At 42.4% G+C, this 27,637-nt stretch overlaps 1 protein-coding gene across 3 annotated transcripts in view; it reads right to left on the reverse strand.

Annotated features, from left to right (window-relative positions):
* Positions 1–27,637, reverse strand: part of CCDC149 (coiled-coil domain containing 149) — a 119,749-nt gene that overhangs the window by 55,114 nt on the left and 36,998 nt on the right. For all 3 annotated transcript variants that reach the window (XM_061419808.1, XM_061419809.1, XM_061419810.1), the window contains exons 2-3: positions 16,623–16,784; positions 14,889–14,927 (exon numbers count right to left, since the gene is read on the reverse strand). In XM_061419808.1, the coding sequence (XP_061275792.1) occupies positions 14,889–14,927; positions 16,623–16,784 (201 nt within the window). The remainder of the gene's footprint in view (positions 1–14,888; positions 14,928–16,622; positions 16,785–27,637) is intronic.

Raw genomic sequence — 27,637 nt, forward strand, 5'->3', positions numbered from 1 at the left:
TTCTCCCCTCCTTCAGTCCAGCTTCATCATCACATCATAGCCAGTTCCTCTGGACCGCTTGAGCATCCTTTACCATGCTCCCACCCTTCTCAGGTTCCCTGAACTTGAATTTACATCTGTTCCCAAACTATGTGCATGCTTTCATCTATTCAAGCTTGTAACTTACTATTCAACTTTACCTCCCAAGGCTGCTGCTTCTATACTATTCAAATTTTGCTAATTTGTTCTAATTCTCACCTTGCTTATTGTGCTCTTATCTAACGTCAACAAGAAGAAAGGAACTATTCAAAGGTACAGATTCTTTTTCCTCCTTCCTAAGCCTCCAAGGACATTACTCCAGGAAGTGCTCTCATTTCAGCAAATGTTTTAAAGACTCCTGATGAATAAATGAATGAAGGAAGGAGGGAGGCAAGCAAGCCAGCAATCGGAATATGACTCCTGAAGAGGCATTTTTCAGAAACAGTCATACAAGGGGTTTGAGAGTCATCTTTTAGATTCCTGCCCTGTGATAGCTGAAGAAACTCAAATCCAGAGACTTTGTGGATGAGTGCAAATGCAGTTGGCTAAATCTCCAGACTTCAATGCTAATACTTCCAGGAATACTCAGTTATGTTAGGTAATTAAAGGGGAATGAAAGTGAAAGACTAAACCTTGGCTCACGCTTGACTCCTCGCTTTATTTCATCTCCCATATTCCAGCCATTGGAATATCCAGCATCTCTACTGTCAAGGTAGGCCCCATTCAGCTCCTCGCGAGCCCACCTTCTGGCAGTTCCCCGCATAGTGCAGGCAGGACCCATCTCAGCATCTCTCCCTCTGTCAGTTCTCTTGGACTAGAATGCTCTCCCTCCCAGATACCTCTTGGCTCACTCCCTGACCTTTTTGAGGTCTTTGTTCAAAGTGCATCATTTCAAAAGGCCCATGTGGACCACTGTCTAATGGTGCAAACTGCCCTCCTCCCCTGAATGCCCAAGCCCTTTCCCCTGCACTACTTTTTATTTCCATGGCACTTCCATCTCTTAACATACCATGTAATTTACTTTCTTGTTTATTGCCATATGTTGGCATATGTTTATTGCTCAGTGTTTATTTCCCGTCTCTCTCTCCCTAGTAAGAGATAAGCTCCGTTAAGGGCAAGGAACCTTGTTCTCTCTACTGGTCTACCTCGAGAACCTAGTGGATGCTCCATAAATATTTCTTATATTAAAGATAATAGGTTGAGCCTGAAGATTGTGGTCTTAGCCTAGAAATGTCTGGAATAATAAAAAACTGAAACCAGTTCATAGAACGTAACATTGCATAGAAACCCCGCTCATCCCCACTTGGCAGGATTCAACCCAGCCCTGATTTCCACTTGCTTATTTGTGAACATTATTCAAAAACGTGATCTAATTCTCAACCCCATATTTGCAAAGCTCATATCTTGTAATAGTTGTTTTCCAATTTTCCCAGATTCCTGTCCTTATCAGATAAAAATCTGGTGAAGGATAAGGAAAATTCACCCCCATTTTGTAGGCAGGAGAGCAAACAAACAAGAGATACTATGATCAACAGACGACTTTTGGAAATTTCTCCAGAAGGAATCATAGACTAAGTTGGGTCCCAGTTCTGCCACTAACTGGACTGGGTGACCTTAAGTAAATCTCTTAACCTCTTGAGTTTCTTCACCTATGAAATGGAGCTAACCATATATAGTTCATGTAATAAGTTGATACTTTCACTGAATAATGAACCTAGGACATCTTCTACAGTGCTTGATGTATAGTAGGCACTGGTTAAAGGCTGGTCATCTCTCTTTGACTCTGCACTTCCAGTGGCTCCAACTCACTCACTCAGTGGACAGTTGGGCAGATTGGCAGAAAGGCTCCTTGGATACAGCTGTCTCCTTTGTCATCCTGCCACTGCACTCAGTCACCCATTCATTTAGACAACAAATATTTAGGGAGTGCCCACTATGTGTCAGGCACAATTTTTAGACTCTGGAGATACAACAGTGAGCAATACAGACAAAGTCTTGTGAAATGAAGTATTTCCTGCCATATCGGTGGGCAAGAAATGTCACAGTCATCCATGATTTCTGGCCTCCTAATGTGAATGGGGGCTCCCAAAAGGGAACACTATGCCAGCGATCCGGCAGATGCCGCCATCCCCCAAAGGCGATTGCTGAGGAGTGGGGGTAGGGGGCTGCAAGAAGCAGCCATCTACCACACTTGCCATCCCTTAAGGTGAACAAGGAATTAAGGATGTAAACATTCTAGAATCAGGATTTGGCCCCAGATAGTTGAGGTGCATATGAAAGGAATGAATTCAGTGAGCCCAGAGGCTTGCATCTTCCCATACATAGAAGAACACTAAATTCTTAGCTTGATATCTGGTTTTCCTAACTACTTAACAATAATCTTTGATGCTCAGACTGACTGCCTGGCCCCTTTATTGCAAACTTGTATATAGCCTGACTCTCTCCTGCCTCCTCGGAGCAGTTTTCTCAGAGCTATTGAGATGCTGCCTCCAGGGCTCAGACTCCTTAACATTCCCACCAAATCAAATAACTCGACTTTCAAAGTTGTGACGAATTTTTTAGTCCACAGCCCCTTGCCTTTGTAAACTTACATTTTAATAGACGACATTATATTCACTGTATTATATTTCAACAAAATGAATGATGACTGATGAGTTAAATGATGAGTGCTATGTGAAACAAACACAGCAGGCAAAGGGACGGCGTGTGCCGGGGAAAGATCACAGAAGGTGTCGCAAGGAAGGCCACGTCTAAACCAAGACTTGGAAAAGGAGGAACAGCAAGCTTGAGGCTTGTGGATATCCTGGGGAAAGTTCCAGGTAGGGCGAAGGCAACCGGCTTCCTTCTCGCTCTCACATCACAAGATGTCCACTTTGGAAAACAGTTCAAAACCACTAGGGCAGGTTAACCCCAGGGACTGCAGTAGAGAGATGATTCAATTCTTGATTTTCTTTTCTGGGTTCCTCCCCTCCTTCTTGCAGCTCTCCTGTGCTAGCACAAAGTATTACAAGCGGGCAGCCTCTCCTTTTCCTCCAGGGAACTCCAGAACACTTCCCAGACATTAGCTCAGCAAGCATAATCCTTCCCCAGCAGATGGAGGGACAGGCACCCCACGCCACAGGGACTGGCCCAGAGGCAGGGTGCAAGGAGCAGCCCAGTGCTGGCTGGTGCGTGGTTGAAAGTGTCCTCAGGGAGTCTGCTGGCACCTGCACGCAGCATCTCAGCACCCCATCTGCAGGAGACACAGCAAAATTCACCTTCACAGGAGCCGGCTTCTCTTAAAACAGTGGAAGAGGTGTTCAGAAGGAAATGCTTGTGGGAGCAACAGTGAAAGTTAACAACAACAAAAATCTGCAACGTCCTTGACCTGCTGTTTCTGAATCAATCACTGCTTGAGCCCCTTAGGTGGGTGGGAAGACCCTGACCTTTGTTCGCAGATGTAACCACAATAGCTTAACCCACACAGCTTGAACTCATGGTGGTGAAAGACCCTAACCTCCAATCTGTCACAGATCAGTATTTGTGCAAAATACAAAGGAGATCAACTCCTAGGAAAACAAATTGAAGGAGACCTCAAGGCCCCAAGTGTTCGTTAGATTCACCTGACATAAAATCACACGTACTGTCAGACTGCTAGCAAGGAAATATATACATTTACCATATGTAAAATAGATAGCCAGTTGGAATTTGATGTATGATGCAGGGAACCCAAAGCCAGTGCTCTATGATAACCTGGAGGGATGGGGTGGGGAGGGAGGTGGGAAGGAGATTCAGGAGTGGGGGGACACATGTATGTCTATGGCTGATTCATGTTGATGTATGGCAGACACCATTACAATACTGTAAATTAATTATCTTCTAATTAAAAAAAATATTTTAACACCTGCTCTCAATTCCTGCACTTATCTTTGTCACAGGGACGAGAAATGGCAGCTTGCAGCCTTTCACTGGTCCTTAGGCCCTGCTTTGAAGAGCATTCAGCCCAGAGATACTTCCTGGTATTTGGGTGTCAGAGCGAGGCAGGCACTCAGTTTATATATCAAAGGTTCCAGTGATATGTGAAGCAGAGGACGGGGCTGCTTTAGGAAACAGCGATTCAGAGACATAGTGATGTGATTGTCAAACATTATTTACTCTGCAGCCTGGCTGAAAAGAAATCTACTAAAATAAAGCCAAGCGTTTCGACAGTAACTGCAAAACAATGGTTAATTAGAATCATATCTCCTCCAAGGGAATTCACCATAATCTACCCCAGCTTTCAAACTGACCCTTGGGGTAGGGAAGGGTCGGGGAGATCCCCCTTCTAAAGCAGGTGACTGTAATTTTCTTTCCCATTTCATAGGCTGGCTTACTTGTCAATACACAATTCTTTTCTATGCAGTCCTTCCACCTCCTCAACTCCCAAACGATAACTTTGAAAACTAGAAAATGACTATTCTGTTACAGTGCCTAATTCCTTGACAAACACCTTAAAGAACAAAAAAAAAAAAAGAGAGAGAGAGAAAGAAAAGTAGTACATTTCAAAGCACTCAAAATAGAGGAGAAAAGTTCACACAATTCTTTTGACCAAAAATAACACCCATGACTCACACACATTCACTATAAGCATCCATCAAGCTAACACGCGGTGCCTGCTTATAATTTATCAGCTATGCAGAGCGTTTGTCTCTGTGTTATTGAGAAGGACTCTGTGACCATCAGTTTAGAATAGCCGCACGATGTAAAGGAAATGTCAGGGGAAAAGTGGCAGACCGTCTAACACTGGAAAGGATTTCACAGGGAAGAAAACAAAACCGAGAGATTATTTCCTCTAAGTCTCTGGGGCAGGGAGTAGCATAAATAGCAAAACATGAAAAGGTTTCAAAAGAAGCCTCTTTTAATATTCAGATATAGCCAGGGCTGATGTTAAAAGGTTGACATTTTCACTCTGATAATAGCGGGATGCTGAATATACCAGAGTATATTGTAGAAGCTATATATTTAAGTCACTCTTCTAGTTCGGAGTTTCTATATTAAAATTGTGATGCAGAAAAGAGAGAAGACAGATGTGATGAAAACATGGCTGGGAGACCCGAGGCTGAAAGCACTTTACAGCTGTCTATTCCAACACACTTTCCTTTGTCAAGGATCCAGTCAACCCCCAGTTACAATGGGTGTTCACAAAAGCGCCAGCCAAGGCCAGCCCCTGGTGTGGGGACTATGATGCTTGTGGAAATTCTCTCTGCACAGAGATGAAGACTACACATCCTGACAGTTGTTATAAATGCAGAGGTCTGGGAGTTGAGAGAGCTGTGTGCATCTTGCCCCAAACTCTCTGCTTTATTTTTGCAGAAATTCTCAGTGAGGCAGACTGGTCACATGGACAATGGGAGCTGTCATTGCTTTCTTCAAGTCCTGCTGCATCCTAAACTCTGGCTCTTGCCTCTACCACTGTGTTTGAATTCCTTCATCAATGTCAGAAAATACATAGAAATTTACACTATAGATGCAATATATTTTTTAAACTTATAAGAAGTGGTGGGAGTTTTTTTTTATTTTAATGGTATATCACATTGGCAATGACAATCTCTTTGAAGGACCCCTGTTTTCTAAGATCAACTAACCAAGACTGGTTTACAAGGAGGGGAATTCAGGATATCTGTTACAAGAAGCAGCCCTAAATCTTTTAGGTGGGGAGACAAGATCCATTATTTACCAATTTTCTCACTGATGTAAGAAATGAAAAGTTGGACATGAGATCAGTATATGCCACCCCAAAATATACTCCTCTGCCATGAGAATTATTTTGATCTGAAGGCAATTGAGAATCAACAAACACTGAGAATGTTCTCCCTTCCCTGTTTCAGCCTAAAAACAGGGCATAAATTCCTATTTGTGAGGATCAGTAGTACCAGTATCCTCTCTGTAGTACCAGAAAGGGAAGAGCATCTCTTATCACCGGACACAGAGAAGCGGCACCATGATGAGTCTGCACAAACAAACCTTACCAAAATAACCCTATCTTCTGCTAGTTTTCCTATACGTTTTTCTAGTTACTGTCCCACAACTTATCATCCCTGGAAGCCCACATGCCCTTTTCTTTTATTAAAATGGTATGTAAACCCCTCCCACCCCAGTCTAAATAATTCTTTTGAGTTTTACTTCCCTGGCAGCTCAGACAATAAAGAATCCACCTGCAATGCAGGAAACCTGGGTTCAACTCTGGGGTCAGAAGATCCCCTGGAGTAGGGCATGGCAACCCACACCAGTATTCTTGCCTGGAGAACTCCATAGACAGAGGGGCCTGGTGGGCTACAGTCCATGGGGTCATAAAGGGCTGGACACGACTAAGCAACTAACACTTTTACTTTTTTTTCTTCTCTGTGAACTTCCATGCACATAAAACATTTATAAAATTGCTTTTTTCTCCTGTTATCTGCTTTTGTCAGTTAAATTTGCAGGCCCCCATGCACTGAACCTAAGAAGGTAGAGGAAAAGATTTTCCTCTCCAACAGATAAAAACAAAATGAAAGAAAGTGATGAAAAGTTTAACATTAACCTTCCAACCTTGCGCTAACCAGACACTGGGAAGGGCAGCAAAATGGGAAGGCCACATGTTTTCACCCAAGTTCTTAAATAATTCAGCCACCTGGAGGGGAAAGGAGCAACATTTCAGTTATGATCCCTTGAGTTATCCTGAAAACTTTGTAATTTATGAGATATACACCACTTCAGAAACCTAGCCATGGAAAAGTCATCATAATGACTCTCATAATTCTCCATCATAACGTAAAAGTGATGTGTACCAGAAAATCCTGTAACTGCCTTCTCAGCTAGCTGACATATCAAAACCAGGATTTAAAAATTGGAGGGGAAAAAAAATAAGAGAGAGGCAGGTAAAAACGTGGCCTAGGCACTTCCTCAGGAAGACTACTTTTTTTTTTTTTTAAACTGTGAGAAAGAGACCAGATTTAGAAAATGCTCCTCAACTACATGGTGTTTATCACCTGAACCCTTTAAACTCACACCTCCAGTCATGCAAAGTACTCAATTAAGCAAGAATATGTAAAAAAAAAAAAAAGTTTGAGAAAATGTGGAGTATACTTGAGTGGTGTGATTGATAGCAAATTTAATTGCAATTTCTACTCCGCTGCTTTGGTCTACAGCGACTCCTGTGTTAACAGAGTGCAACTTGCTTTGCTGAGCAATGGCCCCCTGTTCACAGCAACTGCCAAACCTCTGCTACAGCAACAGCTTTCTTATTTACAAAAAACAACCACCCGAAAGAGAGTTCATTCCACACAGTCACACAGTTTTTGGCTGCGTAAGGAGCCCTCGGCCCAACTACTCTCACTTCACAATCTCCAAACACACACTGGCGAAGGCAGGCATTTCCAGGCCCACAGGCAAATGCTCTTCTATGGGCTGAGGAGATTGCTATATAAATAAATGTTTGCTTAATCTTGGCCATTATGGTTCTGCATCTGCCACTTTAGTGGCTCCTGTAATAGCTCCCAAGTTCTTTAGACTCATTGAGCTTAAATCCCTCCATCTATAGATTGGGGGAAGCCCTCACCTTTCTGACAAAAGCTGTTGCAAGGACTCGAAGGGCTTCTGAGCAGGAGGCGGTAGCACTCAGAAGGAAGGGGGGGGGGGCGGTTCCCACAGGCTGAACCCTGGATTTCTTCCCAGTTTCCCTGGTGTAACAGTGAAGCTGTACTGTTCAAAGTGTTATAAAAAGAAACATCTCAAAGCACTCAAGACCTTTGAAGGAAGTTTTAGGTTCTGAGCATCAAACTGGAATGCATATACAAAGTTGCTCTGATTTGTGGTCACAGGGGACTAAAATAAGATTGACCAAGAAGATTTTCTGCTGAAGCAAAAGGCTCCCTCCCATTCTACAAAGGGTCATTCCGTGCTCTGATTTCTCCAGGGTTGTCATTCTGGCGCATGGCATCATCCAAATAAGCCATCACTTTTTAAGGGAAGAAAGCAAAGGCCCCCTCCCGGAACTAAGAGGAATACCTCCCCTGGTACCTCCACTTGAAATCAAAACAGGCAAAGACAAAGATGTGTTTGATTGTTTATTCAAGGAGGAGTCTGCTAGGGGAAAACTGTGTTGCCATGACCCCAAAGAATCCCAACCTGTAAGAAGATTAACCCCAGGTCATTTAAATTCCCCTTTATCTCCTTTGGAGGAACTACTTGTTTAGCAAAAGAAAAATATTTAAAGGGTCATCTGAGATCTTTTGGTGATCTTGCACTGCACTGCAGAGAGGTGCTCTGTGTATAGTTCTGCCTGGAGTATCAAGAAGAAATTTTCATTTCAATATCCCCTGAGAAGCTATTAGTGAAATCACTGTTGTCACGATGTCTTCACTGCTTCTTTAACAGATGATTTGCCATTGGAAATTGAGTTGTTTTAAAAAGGATTCTAAATTCTAAAAGAGAGCCTCGATTGACAACCATATTTCTAGAACTACAAACGTGAATGTTCTTGTCTATCCTGAGAGGAGGAGACAAAAAACAGGTAGATATTATGACCGGACACTGGTTGCCACAAGAAAGAACACTGGCCTAACAGATACAGATTTCTAGCTCAGTTTCTGGTTCTCAACCACTGCTTACGCAGAAGGCTTCAGATAAAGCACTTCATCTTTGAACTTCCAAAACGGGTTGGATTAAATATTGACTATGCTTTTTCCTGGACTTCCCTGGTGGCTCAGATGGTAAAGAATCTGCCTGCAATGCAGGAGACCTGGGTTCAATCCCTAGGTTGGGAAGATGCCCTGGAGGAAGACATAGCAACCCACTCCAGTATTCTTGCCTGGAGAATCCCCATGGATAGAGGAGCCTGGCAGTCTACAGTCCATGGGGTTGCAAAGAGTCAGACATGAATGAGTGACTGAGCACGTGCTCTTTCCAATTCAAACAGCCTCAGAGTCAAATAAGGAACAAAAACCTAAATTAGAACACTGAACAACACACTAGCAGATTTGGATTTTTAGTCCTGCTCTGTTCACCTGCTGTATGACCTTGGACAAGTCACAAGAAAAACGAAAGACTTAGGTAACACCCAGTGAGCTCCCCATGGGATCACAAAGAGCCGGACACTACTGAGCAACTGAACAACAACACTGAGCACTCACCAAGCACAGGCAACGGGCTTTATACAGGTTATCACAGTAATTCTTTATGAAAATTTTATGAATCTATCTCATGATTACGTTCACTTTGGAGAGGAGGAAACTGAGTCTCAGAAAGGTTACACAGCTTGCCCTAGATCAGCCAGTCAGCAAGTGGAAGTATTATACTTGAATCCCCCAAGCTGGATGCCAGAACCTCAGCTTTTATATATTACCTTTCAACTTTAGGAAAGATCTAACTTGCCGTGAGGCCGCAGAAGCCAGCTGGCGGATGACACACATACACAGATACCCGTGTGCAGGCACACCATACGGACACGGCCTCTGAAAAGCGCAAAGCCCTGCAAAGCTTCGGATGCGGTACTGCTTCTGCCTATATTTGAGAAGAACTCGCAAGACATTTGTAGCCAGCTCGAGCTGCTACAACAAAGCACCACAGACTGGGTGGCTTATAAACAACAGAAGTTTATGTCTCACAGTTTTAGAGGCAGGGAATTGGAGATCAAGGTGCCAGCACAGGTTCTGGGGAGCCCCCTTTCAGGTGGTAGGTTTCTGGTTTTGTACTCACATGGCAGACAAAGCATGCTCTTTCATAACTCTCAGAAGGGCGCTGAATCTGCTCATGAGGACTACCCTCATGACCTCACCTCATCCTAACTACCTCTCAGAGGCCCCACCTCCCAACACCACCACACTGAGGAGCGGAGTTTCAACATGTGAATTTATTGGGGGCGGGGGGGAAGTAAACATTCAGTCCAAAAGACAGTGATGATAGTAATCTCTCCTTCTGAGCTGAAGAGGGGAGGAAGCCATAGGAATCCCTCCTTCAGTCAAGAAACTGAAGCCACAGTTTCGAGGCCTGTGGCCAATGAGGTCCTCAATACTGCATCTTCCCCTGTTCCACTGTGGGGATCTCTTGACCCCCTTCCATGTCCCATCTGTTACCCCGGCAGCTGGTTCTCATCCCAATGCCTTCTGCTAACACAGGTACATTTGCTTTGCAGCTGGAGGGGTAAATACTTCACCTACTGTTTTGCCTTTGGGATAAACACGCGATATAAGACAGGAGACACTAGGTCAGGGCGCACACTTCCACCCCTTGTTCCTGCTGAGGAAAAAGCGAAGAAGGTAATTGTGCCTCTCTCATCCAGTACCAGCACACAGATGCCAAAGCTGTCTGCTTCTGGCTAAATGGAAAGTTTCACTGTAACCAGCACCTGCAAATTCAACAGTGCATTTTCTTCCCCACACTGAGCTAATGAAGAGGGCATCTGAACACCCTTGCCCATCCAAAAACCAACAGCATACTTTTATAAATCAACTAAAGGTAAACAAAATTTGAAAACCTATATTTTAAACAGGTAAGAATTTTCCCACAAATACTAGAACTATTTCCCCCCATTGTTTATCAAGACATTTTTTCCATTACTAAGCCAGAATTCCCTCCCTGGCTTTGGGCTATATTTTTCTCTCCATTGCACCGACTAAACCATTTAACATCCTATATATTTTAATTATTTTGTTTATTGTCTGCTCTCAGCATCTCTACTGTGATGCTTAGGTAACTTAAGGTAACTATATTATTTATCATCCAAATCAAGACACTCTGGAGAGAGAAGGGAGCACTAATACAAATTATGTCAGAACAGGGACTTCCCTGGCAGTCCAGTGGTTAAGAATTTGCCTTCCAAAGCAAGGGGTGTGGGTTCCATCCCTGGTTGGGTAGCTAAGATCCCACATGCCTCCTGGTCTATCTCTATATATGTGTGTGTGTGTGTGTGTGTCTGTGTGTGTGTGTGTGTGTGTGTGTGTGTAACAGAAGCAATATTGTAACAAATTCAATGAAGACTTTCAAAATGGTCCCATTCCAGTATTCTTGCCTGGGTAATCCCATGGACAGAGGAGCCTGGCAGGCTGCTCACAAAAAAGAGTAGGACAACCACATCAAAAAAATCTTACATAAAAATAAAATTATGCCAGGACAAGAGGTGCAAATGACAATGCTCTTGAGCCGTTTAGGTTTCACATGCTCAAGGATTTGGGTCTGACTTTTTTCACTCCTGTGTTCCTAGTGTCTAATCAGCACAGGATACACATAAGGTGTTCCATAAACTCTTACTGAACCATGGTGGCTCTAAGAATGAGCTCTGAGTAGACTGCAGGACTTTATACTCTTTCTCCTTCACCAATTCCTTATGTTATTTCCCTTCAGTAATTTACTTAACTGCTACTGGCTTCAATTTCCTAGTTTGTCTGATGGCAATAATAATAATAACCCCACCTCCCATGGTGGTGTGGGAATTAAATGGGATCCTCCAAGGTGTAATGTTGGGCATAGGGTCTGATATGGCAAGGATGAGCACTCAAAAACACTGGCTGCCATCATTACGATTTGTCATTCTAAGACTGCTCAGGAAGGCACGTAGAGCAGATGGTTAAGACACAGTCTACCCAGCATCCTGTCACCATGACAACAGCAGAAGCTGCCTTATATCTACAGTATGCCTGGCCATGCCCAGCTGACCCTGAAGTGGACTCCTGGACTGAGCCTGGCCTAGGGGAGCTATCTCCTGGGACTCAGGGAGCAGCTTCTTCCTAGAGATCAAAGACGTGGGATCTGCAGCCCTTATGTGGTCAGCAGTCATGTTTCCTATTCTATAGAGAAAGCAGGTCCAGAAAAAGAAATGAGAGCTGACCCAGAGAATGCTGAAGGCAGAGGAAAAACCTGGGGGCCCCTGAGTGCTGGTGGTAGCTGGTCTTGAGGCCTGGCTGTATTTCTGCCTCCCAAGGTGGCTGCTCACCCAACCCTTCTGAGGTTCTATGAGCCAGTAACTTCCTCTTTGGCCCAAGCTATTTCAAGTTTCCAAGTGTAACCAGAAGAGTCCTGACAAAGGCACACAAATATATAGTTGATTAGAAAAGAAAGGGATGATCAGGAGGGGGAGAGGATGATAAATATTTATTGATCCTCACCCTGTGCCAGGCACTGTGCTGAAGACTCTACTTTAGTTATCTCATTTGTTTCTCACAGCTACACCATGCAGTGGGCACCATATTTATTCCCATTTTGTAGATGGAAACACCAAGTCTCAGGCCCAGAAAGGAAATTTCCCAAGGCACATGATTAGTTCAGTGGGTATCACTGCCTTTCCATCCCAGGTGATTAATCTAAGCCAATTAATGAATAGTATCCTCCCAGTGAATATTAACGGAGAAGGAGATGGCAACCCACTCCAGTGTTCTTGCCTGGAGAATCCCAGGGATGGTGGAGCCTAATGGGCTGCCATCTACGGGGTTGCACAGAGTCAGACATGACTGAAGCGACTTAGCAGTGAATATTAACAGACCAGGAAGGAGAGCATGTCCTACATTGGCCCAGTGAGACTGGAGGGAAGGACTTATATTCCAGGGCTGGGTTTTCAGTCTTTCCTGCTTATAGGAACTGGCCTCAGGAGAAAGCTGATGCTAAATTCAAGAAGAAACTGATGTTAAAATCGGCACAGTGATAGAATAGTCTGATAAAATATACGATTCCCAGCTCAATGTGAACTTCAGATTAACAGTCAATATTGTTTTAGTTAAGTAAATATTATTGCATGATACATGAAATTGAAAGTGTTAGTCACTCAGTTGTATCTGACTCTTTGCAACCCCACGCCCTGTAGCTCATCAGGCTCCTCTGTTGATGGAATTCTCCAGGTAAGAATACTGGAGTGGGTAGCCATTTCCTTCCCCAGGGGATCTTCCTGACCCAGGGATCGAACCCACATCTCCTCTGAGCCACCAGGAAAGTCCCACACTCTTATACTAAAAAGGTGTTCATGGTCCATCTGAAATCCAAGATTTGATTTACTGTATTTTTCTTTGATAAGTATGGTAGAGAAAAGAGAATGAGTACATGACACTGCAGCATCTGAGACCCGCACTACCTCTCAACTTGCGGTTATGCAAGGGTATCAACTCCTTTACTGTTTGAGCAGTTTAGAATGTCTGTCACTGGTACCCTAGTCCATTCTATGTCATCCATCACAGGCAGGAAGGGTGCAGAGCCCAAGCTCAAACCACCACACTAAATCCTAAAGGGACAGAAACTAAATGCCATATTAAAAGCTACAAAACCAGAACTTAGGACATTGAACCTGTTTGTTTCCCCAGAGTTGTAAGAATACAGCTTGACAGACTTACTGGAATTCATCAGATTCTCTTCAGTCAATGTAAATTTTTTATTATAAAGTCACGGAACGTGAATTCACTTACACTGTAAAACTCCTTCATGAATACTAACAAACCCTAAAATCGCAGCAAAGATGACAGCTCATAGACACCAAAAACAAAAACATAAGTGATCCCACACTAAGGATCCCAATTTTAAAACACTTATGATAAATTTACACATCATTTTGTTTAGGAAAAAAACATCAATTAGCTCCATAGAAGAATCTGATATTAGCTCAAAGCTGGAGCATTACAAAATAATCAAATAAAATAGGAAAGGAATATGGGAGTGACCAGAACTGAATGCCTGAAAGGGTAACTGCAGGACCGAATTGTTATTTAAGGGTAAATGTTGTGTGTGTGTGTGTCTACAGTTTACACAGTTATGAAGCTTACGTGTTTATATGCTGCGCCAGGTATATGATCAATGAACAAAAACAGGATGTTGGCTGAGCCACTACAGCTCTGAGGACAGCAAACAATTCCTGAGTCCTTATTTTCATCCACCAGTTTTGAAGCCCTGCTCTGGTGCAGAGGGTTTCCCATAACACGGAACACATAGCATTAATATCACCATCATCCAGGCTACCTTCAAGCCCATGAAAGGCTACCAGTCAGGCTGTGTCAGTATAGGAAATTGTGAAGTTAAGGAAACAGCTAACAAGATATCTTTGAAAAAAGCAATATATATATGTTTGCATGCAACTGAATTTTAAAAATTTGATGTATGATATTCCTGGACATAATGCTATAAAAGTGTTAACTGTCCCTACATCAATCTATAAATTTAAGAAAACTCCAATCAAAATACCAACAGGAATGGGTTTGGGTGGGGTGGGGATCAGAGGAGGACTTGATAAAATATTTGTCAGTTATATTAAAAAAAAAAAAAGAAATCTGAAAAGAAAGAGCAAAGCTAAGGATAATAGCCCAAACAGGTATTGAAAGTATAAACAAAAACAGAATAATGTGGTACAAATAGGATGGTATAGGAAGCTCAATGGAACAAACAGAAAGTCCAGAAACACACACACACACACATATACACAAGATAAGGATTTGTTCATTGATAAAAGTGGGCACCTACAATCTGTGGGAAATGGATTCATCAATAAACAATGCTGGTTAGCATTTAGGAGAGAACATAAATGGCTTATGAGTTTTGCTGGGAAGATGTCTTTAAAAGTCTCAAGTGGCAGAATGGCATTCATCCATGGAACAGTGAGCTAAAGCCTGCTAGCAGTGTGCCCTCAACTCGTGGTTTTTCAACAGGGTCCCCAACAAGAAAGGGAACACGGTCAACTTGGGTGTCCTCTTCTATCCTGTTAGACTTCACTGTGTCCCCTTCACCCAACCCTTAGCTCCTCTTTGTAGTCAGTGTTTCTGAACCACACTTCCCCCAGTAATACAAACACCTCTGAGAAATTAAAAGATTTCTCTACACATTTTGGGATTCCCTGATCCTCCAGTTGTTGTAAGACATCAATACAAACATCCTGAGAGTTACCAAAGATCAGGAGTAAGTCTTACCTGTTTCCTCTTTTCAGGGGGAAGTGATGGATCTCCATCCTACAAAGAAACCAATGTTACATTTTATTTTTTTAAAAATCAGATATATGTAGCTTCAAGGAACTGTACTGAACTATGAACTAAATTCAGACCCTCCACACTCCTGCCCCCTGCAACCAGCAATGTTCTGAACCAAACTAAAATATACTTTAAAAACTGATAACTGTAAACTGAACCAGAGTTATTTTGGGAAAACCTCTAAAGAATCACTTTCAATTAGGACCAATTTATATGTTTTCTATAAGGTGATTGGATGGCATCACTGACTTGATGGACATGAGTTTGAGCAAGCTCCAGGAGTTGATGATGGACTGGGAAGCCTGGTGTACTGCAGTCCATGGGGTCGCAGAGTTGGACACGACTGAGTGACTAAACTGAACTGATATATTTTCTATACCTATGTGAGCCAAATGAATTCATTACTTAGATTTATCAAAATTACTTTTGAGCAGACTAAACAAATAGTATTTCATTTGGTTTGCGTTCCTTTTTTAAATAATTAGATTCAAGGTAATAGTAATGGACACACATATGCACGTGCATATACATACACACTTGAATTTTCTCTATAGGCAAAACAATTTGGGGACAGGATATGCCCAAAATACAAGAAAACTAACTGAGAACTTATAGCCCTATCAGATTTTTGTCTTAAAAGGATTTAATTTCTCTCCCTCATGTGCCATCTGGGAATACATAAATATCTCAGGTAAATGATAAATGCTCAGGAAACAGTATTCCTATATCTGATGCAGTCCTCATGTAAGTCAACATTACTTTAACCTTAGGAATCTTTCTATTGTATTTCTGTTGAGGACAATTCAATGACCCCAGCAAAGCTGGTTAAACGTAAGCAATAGTGTCAGCACTTAAAAAAGAGATGGCATAAGTGAGAAAAAACGAAGTGAGAATGCAAAATAGCACTATGCAGTTGGTATCCTCCAATTCATTTTAATTTGCATCCTTAAAAATTGTGCCATATGAAAACTAGAGAAAATCTAATTGCCCAGGAGAGGGAAAGGTTTAAAAATTATGGCAATACTACTATGCAAATATTTTTTAATGAGTTAAATCTGTATATATGGCCTAGAGACATGTCCAAAATAAAGTGCTGAGCGAAAAGAGCAAGTTTTAGAGTAACATTTATATAAAGCTGTCCAATAGGACTCTCTGCAATGAGGGACATGTCCCACAGCTAACTGTCCAATATAGCAGCCAGCATGGAAATGTTCTATATAAACACAATCCCATACGGTAGCCCCAGCCAACTATAGCGATTGAGCACACGAAATATGACGAGTCTGAGTGTTCAATTTTATTTAATTCTAATTAATTCAAAATGAAACTTAGCCGCATGCAGCTCGTTAGTGGGTTCTGTATTAGAATCGATTTATAACATGAATCCTCCAGAAAAATAAACCCTTCATACAATTCATTAATAAGTAAATAAGGCACACGCAGACACATTCAGATATGTGTGTACATTCACGGGTGCCAGAGCAAGTATCCAGAAGCATATACTTATCAACCAGTATCAAATGGTACTGGGTGTGGAGGAAGTAGGGTTGATGACTTTCATGTCTTTCCAGTTGGTAACTGTCTGGATTCAGCCCTCTTTAGAAGAGATCGCATGTTTAAAGCCCCTCTTTCTATCTCCGTAAGGGAACAGGGACATCAGCATAACGTAATACGCACGATGAGTTCGCGGTACTTCTTCTTCAGGGACTGGTGACGCTCTCGAAGCTGATTGGCCATGAGTTTGTACTGGTCCCTTTCCTGCTGGCATGTGTCCAGCTCCTTGGAAAGGATCAGCAGGGCTTCCTTCTTACTCTCCAGCTTCCTTTTACACACCAGGTACTGCAGAATAAACACATCCACGTGACTCAGAACCGTCATCAAGCCGCCCTCCTTTCACCTGCGTTGGAGTTCTCACACTCCGCAGGGTTGATTTTGCTTTGTTGTTTTTTGTCTTCAGAGATCATATACCCAGAGACATTTGTCATTCAGTGACACGTGAGCCCAAAAGCTGCTAAAGTACCGGACACAGTACCCTTGTGACAGAACCAGAACCGTGGACGTTCATGAAGTTTGGCCAACTGAGACAGGGAAAATAATTGGTAAGTTAAAGAGCACAATCCTTTTAAACAATTCCATAGTTAAATAGATAACAGGATGCCAAATTTTGTTTCAAAAGGCATTTATATATCCTGATAAGACTGTGTAAAATTCTATTAAAATTTTACAAAATAACGTAACACACATTTAGTAAAAATTCTGTATACTACTAATAATTATCTCTTGGTAGCACAATTATTTGCATGTTTTCTTTAATCTTTATACTTTTTTATGTTTGCCAAATGTTCTAGAATACACCTATATGGTTTCTATAATTTTAAAAAATACAAAAAATGTAATAAAAATAATTTGATCAAACTATACATTACTACAATAGATTGCACCGGCCCATGCAACCTAGCAGACATTTTCTCACTTGGGAGTTTTTGTTCACTAAAATCAGGCAGAGGTGCGCACTTTTTTCTAGGATTCAAGTGCAGATACCCACCACCCAGAGACCAATTTTATGAGTGAAGTATTTTAGTCACACTAAATTATCCCCTCAAAGTCAAGTTCCATCTTGCTGGAACTCTTCCTCAGAGTTGCAGGATATCTTCGTCCCTCCATCGCCCCACTCCCCCCACTATGACAGACCCTCACCTGACAATCACCCACCACCTGGGCCAGAAGCCCGACTGGGATTCTGTCCTTTTAACTGGGTCTATTGTACCGTCTGGTGTTATTCACATATGTGAGATGTGGCACTAAATACCTTTTGAATTTGCCCCGTAAAAGACCAAATTCAGAGCATTCATGAAAACAATTTATAGTTTCATTATACACTCTGACATGAGCACTTTGTCATTACGGACGCTCACACAAAGCAGACAGAGGATCAGCACTCCCATACCATTCGAGTCAATGCTCTTTTATGGACAAAAAGCATTACTCATATATAGTGCTTGCTTGGAACTGACTTTGTTAAGTTCAATTTCAAATAAATGAAAGGGGTAAAAGAGAGTTTTGTGCATTAGCACATTTTTTTTCCTTAAAAAAAAAAAGTAATTGCTTAGCTTCAAAAACAAAGGGGAAAGAAAAGCCATTCTGAGATGATTTGAGTTTTAAGAGAGGACACTTCCACCTTGGATGAATCTTATTCCAGGCAGTAATGAGGTTGAAATCCTGCCTTAAAACGTCCCAGATTTTAAGACTTTGACATCGTCTTCGTGGAGGCAAATGGTTCTGTTGCCACAGTGATTTCTCAAGAGTAAAATCCCCGACATGTAAATATCAGAGAAGAGTAGCTCAAAAATCTGAACAGCAGTGTCCTCAGGGAGGTATTGAGATTTCACAGGAAAAAATACCATTTACACACAGTTTAACAGATCTACCCTTGTGCCTTCAGTTCTTTGCCTGTGATCAGCAGCCTCGGCTGGCAGTGGTGTTAGTACTGATGGCACAAAGACAGCCTTTGTCCCTTCAGATCCAAAGCTAAGGGCCCACATATACTCCGATTCTTCCCACTTTGGGGAAGAAGATCACAATCATGTGTAGAGGTTATAAGCTGAAGCAGGCAAGGTTAGAGTCACATCTGGTCTATTGAAGGCGACCAGGTAAGGGCCACCACTTACTGGCAAAATGGAATTCAAGTTCCCTAACCTTGAACTGCAGTCTGTGCGGGTCCAAGAGAGAAGCCGCTTCTCTCCCAAAGCATGACACAAACTGGGCCGTGGAAGCTGTAAAGAGCAGAAGTAGACATCCATTCCCTCTCTGTCTAAGACACTTGGTAGCAAACAGGCACAGAGGTGCCTAAGACCCAGGGACCAAGGATTTGAGGAGCAGCATTGCTGCTGTTTGGCTGTGTTTAGGGTGTGGAAAACAAGACAATTATAAATTTCATCAAAGCGTAAGAAACTCATTCTGTATAAAGATGAAGCCACTTCAAGTTTGGTCTTGAGAAAGCCACTGCTGGATGGTTCTTTCTTCTGCTTACTGTAGTCTAGAATAGTGAATTGCAAAAATGTTATTCCATGTCATTTGTTTCTATCAGCAGAACAAGCCTTAGGCTTAAGCCTTATTTATAAAATAGCTCCAGTGTTGTTGCTCTGGCTGAAGATGGGACACCTCCTCTATAGTTCTGCCACCTTGGTGCACTGGCATCAACAAGAGCCCTGCTCTATGTTACCCTGGGACGCTTGTGAAAATGCAGATTTCTGAGCCTGGGCTCAGACTGCTCACCCCCAGCTCACATATTGCCCAAATCGTCAATCTCTGGTGGTTGGCTCAGAAGTCTGCTATTAGCACATGGCACAGGTGATTCTTACTCCACCTGTACTTTGAAAACCCAGGCTCTGGAGGCCTCAGCTTCCCACTGTGAAGTTAGAAACAATGAACATAGTCTGGAGGGACTGAAAGGCCAGCTGCAGCCCAGAATTTCCAGGCAAGCCTCAGTCTCAGAGCCATTCAGGGTTGTCTGAGCCCCCTTTTTATAGCACAGAGGGGTTCTGAACAAGTACAAGCAGGGACCATATTTTACCATCTGGCCAAAGAGCTTCTACATGCAGTCTCATTAAAATATCAATAGAAACTCTGGGAGGTATTTGGGGGTGGGGGTGGGGTGTACTGGGGAATGAGACAGAATTTCTCATTCTTCTAAAATGGTGACAGTTTAGTCCCTGTGGTAGCAACTGCTAAATGGTCCCATTTTCTGTCCCTCGATTTGGAAACAAAAAACAAATGACAAAAAAGAAAGAAAAAGGTGCTGAAGATCCTCCTCCATGGGTCGCTCTGAACACCCAGGGAATGCACAGGTCCAGCCTCAGCCTTACAAGGGACCGGAAATAGAACAGAAAGCGAGACAAGCCAGTCGTTGCGTGTGGGGCGTCTCCGCTTCTAAAGGAGGATAAGTATGGCTGGTGGAAGCGGTGGACAGTAGAAAACGACCAGGCAGAGCCAGGAGGCCTCTGTCCAGATGTAGGTTAAGTGATGGGGTAATCATGAATTTGGGGACCCTGGGAAAGCTCCAGAAAACAGGAAACAAAACAAACTCATGCTGCCTGGGTCTCAGTTTCCACTCTTGGAAAATGAGCAGGGTTCCCCAGAGTGCCTCCTAACATGAGGAACCCATGATTTCAACATCCCATCCAGTATCACTGGGGTGCAGGGTGCTGGGGAGAACACTTGAGGGTGGGGCTCCAACCCAGGAGGCATGACTCACTTCTGGTGCCTAGAAAGTGCCTCCTCTACCTCACCTAGGGCAGAGTTAGCTCAATGATTTCTAAAGATCACCTGCAGCAGTAACTTCAGGATAGCCACCTGGTTGGAAAGGGTGCTCAGGCCAAAGCAATAACCACTGTGTTTGTGATAACCATCTACGACAGAGTGAGAAAAGGCTAAATGTCTGCGTGGTCGTCGTTAGTGCCTCTCACCAGTATTTCTCGTTCTTCTTTACTTCCAGGCATCTGGCCGGACTGTTCTCCCCCCATTGCTTTGGAGTAAGGCAGAACCATGTAACTTGCTTTATACAGTAAAGGGGAACCAGAGGACTACGAGGCAGTTCCAGGGTGGAAGATCCCGAGGGTCAAGGTATGAATCACCAGCACAACTTGGATCATGGAACCACAGCAGACAACTGCTCTGAAGAACCTTTTGGGTCCACAGAGTAATCTGTGTGATCCAGAAATAAACTTTTGTACCGTTAAGATACAAAGATTTGGGGGTGTTTGTTATCAGAGCACATCTTAGCCCATCCTGACTAACACGATCCATAGCAAAGGATGAGGGTAGCCAGATTGGGGAGATCAAATCTGCCCTGCTCTGTGCTTCTACTGAGTTGCCACAATGATGAGGAGGACTGATATTATCACTATTATTATTGCTGTTAGCAACAACAAAACCAAAGTTTTATGTCAAATGCTTTCCACGGATGATCTCCTTTAATCCCCACAGCACTGCAGTGGAGTTACTGTGTTATTTCAATGTACATTTCCTAAATGAGAAAGTGAGACTGAAAGAGTTTATGTTATATGCTAAGGGTTTAGTAGAGCTAGAATCTGAACCCAAGTCTTTGTATAGCCAAGCTTGTGAAACCCCAATTTCTGACAAACCAAGCATTCCGTGAAAAAACAATCAGAATACTCATGGAGTTGGTTACTACATCTAGTTGGTATTTTCAGCATAGGGAAGCTAAGAAAGGGGAATTTTAAATTTGGCTCCTTTTATGTTTAGAATCTCTTCACCCACCCCCTTCTAAAACTAGATACAAGGCCTGAAGGAAGAAGGAAAAAATAAAGAATTCATGAGCATCCCTCTCCTCTGCTCCTTGTGAGGGAGCCAAGTAGAGGCAACAAGGTTTCCATCCACTTAAAGGAAATGGGATAAGACTAGAGGCTGTTTTCTCAAAAGGCTTGGTTGCAACAATTTTCTATAAATTGTAGTTGGTCTCAATCATTCATTCAGGGAATATTTTCTGGGTGTCTTTCAATGTGTTAGGCACCAAGCCAAGCATTTGGTCTCCTAAATGGATAAATGGTCCTGGGGATTTTGAGAAGGAAAAACATGATACCTGGATAACAAGACGTAATTTCCACAATCCCTTATGGGTTTTTCTGAAACGCCCAAAGTTTTGAAAACTGAAAACGTGTTCACATCTTGTTAGTGACCTCAGCTGATGTGAGGGTTTTTACTGTCTTATGCCACAGATTGTGAATATTCATACATTTGCTGAAGACAAATCAATGTGTTTGATTATTTGCTGCCGCCCAGAAGTCTACTGGGGCTGATACACAATATACACTTCACTTACTGCATTTCCTTTCAGATGCCAAAAATCCTGCCTCAGAAACATATCTGGGGGCCAAGGATATCAGATACAGAAACTGCCTTTTATTTCAAAGTCACCCTTGCAAATCTCTATATAGTCTCAAAGACACATTTGTGATGAAAATCAAATCTTTCTCAAACAGTTAATTATCCAAACCTAGGACATTATTAGATTTTTTTATTTCCTTATATAGGCAAGGAAAAACTGAAAATACATTACATGCAGTAAATGTTCAAGCTGTCACAATGCTTACATGCCTATTCCCATCACCTCATAATGCCTTTATTCTTGAAAATTAGCATGAACACTGGAGCAGGGATAAACCTCCCAGATAACCCAAGTGACTTGCCCAATTGCAAAGAACAAGGTTCCCAGCTGCCAGCATCTTCCATAACAGTGTCTTCCAAACTGTGGGTCACAATACATCAGTTTGTGTAATGAACTCAATTCAGCTGCTACCCTCGTTTTCTTTAAAACAAAAACAAAACCAGAATAGAACAGAAAATAGCGTGATCCCATGCAGTAAAGTAAGTATTATTTCATGAAACTTTTGTCTGTTAATATGTGTGTAGGAACAAACACACTTTCTATGCATATTTTCAACATATTCTGTGGACTGCCATTCTAAAGTTTGGAAATGACTTTTCTACAATAAGTTACTCCATACATTTATTCATTCATTCAACAAATATTTAGTGAAAGACAGCAAGAGAGGCAAGAATGTAGCTGGGGGGTAAAGCCATTATGTAATAGAATTAACCAGTTCTTTGGGGTTGAGGTGCAACTCGGATTAATTAATACCTGCTCTGCCTACCTCTGGCACCCCACTCCAGTACTCTTGCCTGGAAAATCCCATGGACGAAGGAGCCTGGTGGGCTGCAGTCCATGGGGTCGCTGGGAGTCGGACACTACTGAGCGACTTCACTTTCACTTTTCACTGTCATGCATTGGAGAAGGAAATGGCAACCCACTCCAGTGTTCTTGCCTGGAGAATCCCAAGGATGGAGGAGTCTGGTGAGCTGCCATCTGTGGGGTCACACAGAGTCGGACACGACTGAAGCGACTTCGCAGCAGTAGCAGCAGCAGCTGCCTACCTCAATGAGATTACTGGGAGCTTGAAATGCAAGGTATGATGTTAATATTTGGCTTTGGAAACATTCTCAAAACTGAAGGCATTATTTTTTTACAGCACTTAAAGCTTACAAAACATTTTCCCAGAGACTCTCGTTTGATAGGCAACATTATATGGCAATTTTAACAAAAACTGCTTTCCCCATTTTATAGACAAGATAGCTGAGATTAATCGTCTTTTTCAAAGTCACAATGCTAACAACTGTCAGTTCAAACTAGGGCTCTTAATTATGAACTTCAGATTCTTTTTAATATTCTGTATTGGTACCAATTAAATTATTAGCAATTCCACAAATCACCTCTCTTGGGTCAAACCATATTTTTAACAAGACACTCTTAGAGATAATTGTGTAACTGAAAACCATTTTAATTCATAGTATTTTGAGACCCTGTTTGGAAGACAGGCAGCCCTCCTGGGGCCTTTTCTTTTTAAAAAAATGTATTTATTTTAATTGCAGGCTAATTACTTTACAATATTGTGGTGGTTTTTGCCATACATCAACATGAATCAGCCATGGGTGTACATGTGTCCCCCAATCCTGAACCCCCCTCCCCACGCCATCCCTCTGAGTTGTCCCAGAACACCAGCTTTGAGTGCCATGCTTCATGCATCGAACTTGCACTTTTACATATGGTAATACCCATGTTTCGATGTTATTCTCTCGAATCATCCCACCGCCTTCTCCCACATAGTCCAAAACTCTGTTCTTTATATCTGTGTCTCTTTTGCTGTCTTGCATATAGGGTCATTGTTATCATCTTTCTAAATTCCATATATTTCGTTAATATACCATATTGGTGTTTCTCTTTCTGACTTACTTCACTCTGAATAATAGGCTCCAGTTTCCTCCATCTCATTAGAACTGACTTAAGTGCATTCTTTTTTTATAGCTGAGTAATAGTCCATTGTGTATATGTACCACAATTTCCTTATCCATTCGTCTGCCAGTGGATATCTAGATTCCTTCCATGTCCTGGCTGTTGTAAACAGTGCTGCAATGAACATTAGGGTACACGTGTCTCTTTCAATTCTGGTTTCCTTGGTGTGTATGCCCAGCAGTGGGATTGCTGGGTCATATGGTAGTTCTATTTCCAGTTTTTTAAGGAATCTTCACACTGGTCTCCATAGTGGCTGTACTAGCTTGCATTCCCACCAACAGTGTAAGAGGATTCCCTTTTCTCCACACCCTCTCCAGCATTTATTTTTTGTAGACTTTTGGATCGCAGCCATTCTGACCAGCATGAGATGATACCTCATTGTAGTTCTGATTTGCATTTCTCTGATAATGAGTGATGTTGAGCATCTTTTCATGTGTTTGTTAGCCAACTGTATTTCTTCTTTGGAGAAATATCTGTTTAGTTCTTTGGCCCACTTTTTGATAGGGTCATTCATTTTTCTGGTATTGAGCTGCATGAGCTGCTTGTATATTTTGGAGATTAATTCTTTGTCAGTTGTTTCATTTGCTATTATCTTCTTCCATTCTGAAGGCTGCCTTTTCACCTTGCTTATAGTTTCTTTCATTGTGCAAAAGCTTTGAAGCTTAATTAGGTCCCATTGTTTATTTTTGTTTTTATTCCCATTATTTTGGAAGGTCAGTCATAGAGGATCCTGCTGTGATTTATGTCAGAGAATGTTCTGCCTATGCTTTTCTCTAAGAGTTTTATAATTTCTGGTGTTACATCTAGATCTTTAGTCAAGTTTGAGTTTATTTTTGTGTATGGTGTTAGAAAGTGTTCTAGTTTCATTCTTTTACAGGTGGTTGACCAGACTTCCCAGCACCACTGGTTAAACAGCCTTTTCTCCATATTTTTGCCTCCTTTGTCAAAGATAGGGGTACCTAGGTGTGTGGATGTATCTCTGGGCTTTCTATCCCGGGGCCTTTTCAGTCGCATTTCACGGGGAGTGGCTGAAGAGGCAGAGGCCACCTACAGTCCTACTCAGTGTTCAGCCGAGTCCATGTTCCCAAGAGCTCTGCTAGTGGAGTGTCAGATGATAGTCAGTTCACCACACTGGGGTATTCACCAGCTGAATCGTGGGCATAAGACACTTTATTTTTCAAAGAGCAGTCGAACTCATAATTGTCTAAGTCGTAACTCAGGCCTAGCCCTCTTGGCTAACTCCAATTCTACCCCTAACAACCCTGCATCAAGGCAATCTCGTTCAGTCCAATGACTTTCGCTGTCATCTCTGTGCTGATTTTACCCAAATTGATATCCCAGCTCAGACCACTCCCCTGTATTCCTGCTCTGCTAGCCAATGTGTACCTCTATTTGAGCATCTTAGAGGCATTTTAAATGAGCCCTTGATATTCTCTCAGACCTGCCCTGCTCCAGACCTGCCCTGTTGGTAAACCAAACCATATTTGGTTTTCCACGAAAACCCTGGACTCGCCCTTGCCTCCTTTTCTTTCCCAGCCCTTGTGTATTCATCAGCAAATCCTATGGGTGCTATCTTCATAAGACATATTGAATTCAAATGCTTCTCACCCACTTCTACCCTTATCATCCTCCTTCAAGTCACCATCATCTCTTGATTGGACTGTGGCCCTAGCCTCCTATTTCTACTTCCTCATTCTACCCACCTCTATTTTCCAAATAGTAACAAGAAAGATGCTTTTCCATGGTGCCAAATGGTGGTTCAAAAGCTCGTATCACACTGAAACAAAGTCCAAAGTCCTTCTATTCCCCCTTGCGCAGTGCTCTCCATCTTCACTGGTCTCCTTGCTAGCTTTGACCACATTAAGCCAATTCCAACCTCAGGACCTTTGCACTGCTCTCTGCTTGGATTGCGTGGCTTCTTCCCTGGTTTTATTCAAATTTCTATTGTAATGTCTCCTTCTTAGGAAGGAGATTCTCAATCTCCTTATACTGTGTTACCTTCCTTCATAGTACTTACCACTTGACCTTGAGTTATAGGACTAATTATTGATTTACTTTTAACATCTCCACATCCATAGCAGCAAGAATGTGATGTTTCATCCAGATCCCCGAAGCTAAGAACAGCACATGGTATATGGCTAATGAATGAGAAAACTTAATCTTACTACATCTTCAACACACCTGTGACCCATGTGATATTGGACCCATTTTACAGATTCTCAAACTTATAGCTAGTGAAGACCTCAGGGATGGTCTAAGACAAGCCCATCATTATATAAATGAGGAAGCTGGGACTCAGAATAGTAAACTGACTTATCCAAGGCTGGCAAGTAGATGCCAGAGCTAAAATCTAAACTGAGGATTCTTCTCATTCCAAGTTTAGCACCATTTTCACATTACCCAATTAAGGCACACGTTCCTGGCTAGGGAGTCACAAATGCCTATAAACTTAGAATAGTGCCTAGTACTTTTTATAGTAATAATAATTATTATTATAAGAAAAGAGATAATAATAGATGATAGTAAGTAGCCTCATCATCATTCATGAATAGTTACTAACTGTATAATATGTTAAATGCTATAAAGAAGCAAAAACAAAACTCCCAGAACACAGAGAAAAGCAGTTCAGAGTAACAGCTGACAGCATGGCAGAAAAAGCTGGAATGCCTATATTCAAATCTTGGCTTTACCACTCACTAGTTATCAATTACTCAGCCTCTCTGTGCCTCAGTTATACCATTTATTAAATGAGTATAATTAAAGTATCTTCACAGGGCAGATGTGAGCATTAAAAGCACTTGCATATGTAAAACATTTAAAATAGTAAGTGCTGTATCCACCTTCATTGTTATTACTACTATTTTTATCATGAGCCAAGTGATCAAAGAAGGTACTCAAAGAGCTGGAGGAAGATGTGAACATTTGAAATGGATTCTGAAGAATAAGTAGATGGATAAATTTTGTCTGGGGATAGATGGAGTTGTGACAGGAGTGGTGATGGGAAAACAATACCCCTAGCAGGGAAACAGCCACAGAGAAACACAAAGGTGAGCAGCAGGAAGATACATTGTCAGCACAGCAAGCAGCACCCAGGGCTGGCTCCAGTGGAGAGGTGGGGATAAAAGCTGTGTGAGATGAAGATGGAAGGAGAGATAGATGGTGGCCGGGTCAGAAAGGGCCTGGAAGTGTTGCTGACGAGTTCAGATTTCATTCTTTCAGCAGGCAGGAGCCCCAAGGGTTTCTGCATAGAGGAGTGACATTAAGAATCCTTTTAGAAAGACAGTTTTGTTCTGACAGCATGTAGTGTACATTATCTTGGACTCTACAGCTTGGGTAGAACTGGCTACCAAGCCCATGGGAGAGGGGAAGGATCTGGGGTTCGGGGCCCCCTTTGAAGACACACCTCTGAATCCTGTTTTGATCTGAACTGTCAGGCCCACAAAGAACACACTGGCTTTGCTATTTCTTAATGTGGGGGTCTGTGATCACCTTGCATAATGCAATATTGATAAGCAAGGTGCTACGTAGGCAACCAGATGCATGCATGGGCTTAGCCTCTGCCTTAGCAGCTGGTATCACAATCACATGAGGGGTTGGGAAGTGGGTCACAAGGCCACCCAGCCATGTTCCAAAGGGCTGAGCTGAACAGGGCACTGGCAAATGCCCCACTTTCTGGTCACCTGGGTGGGGCCAAGGGATACACACTGGGTTCTCCTTAGGCCCCCATTTCCGCTCTTCAGTCAGGGTGTGATTCTGCTTATCAAGTTCATGTGTGGTGTACACACCAGGGATATTTGCTCTCTACCTCAGAAAAGGTAAGTTT

This window comes from Bos javanicus, chromosome 6 (assembly GCF_032452875.1).
Source record: "Bos javanicus breed banteng chromosome 6, ARS-OSU_banteng_1.0, whole genome shotgun sequence".
NCBI classification, from domain to species: Eukaryota; Metazoa; Chordata; class Mammalia; order Artiodactyla; family Bovidae; genus Bos; species Bos javanicus.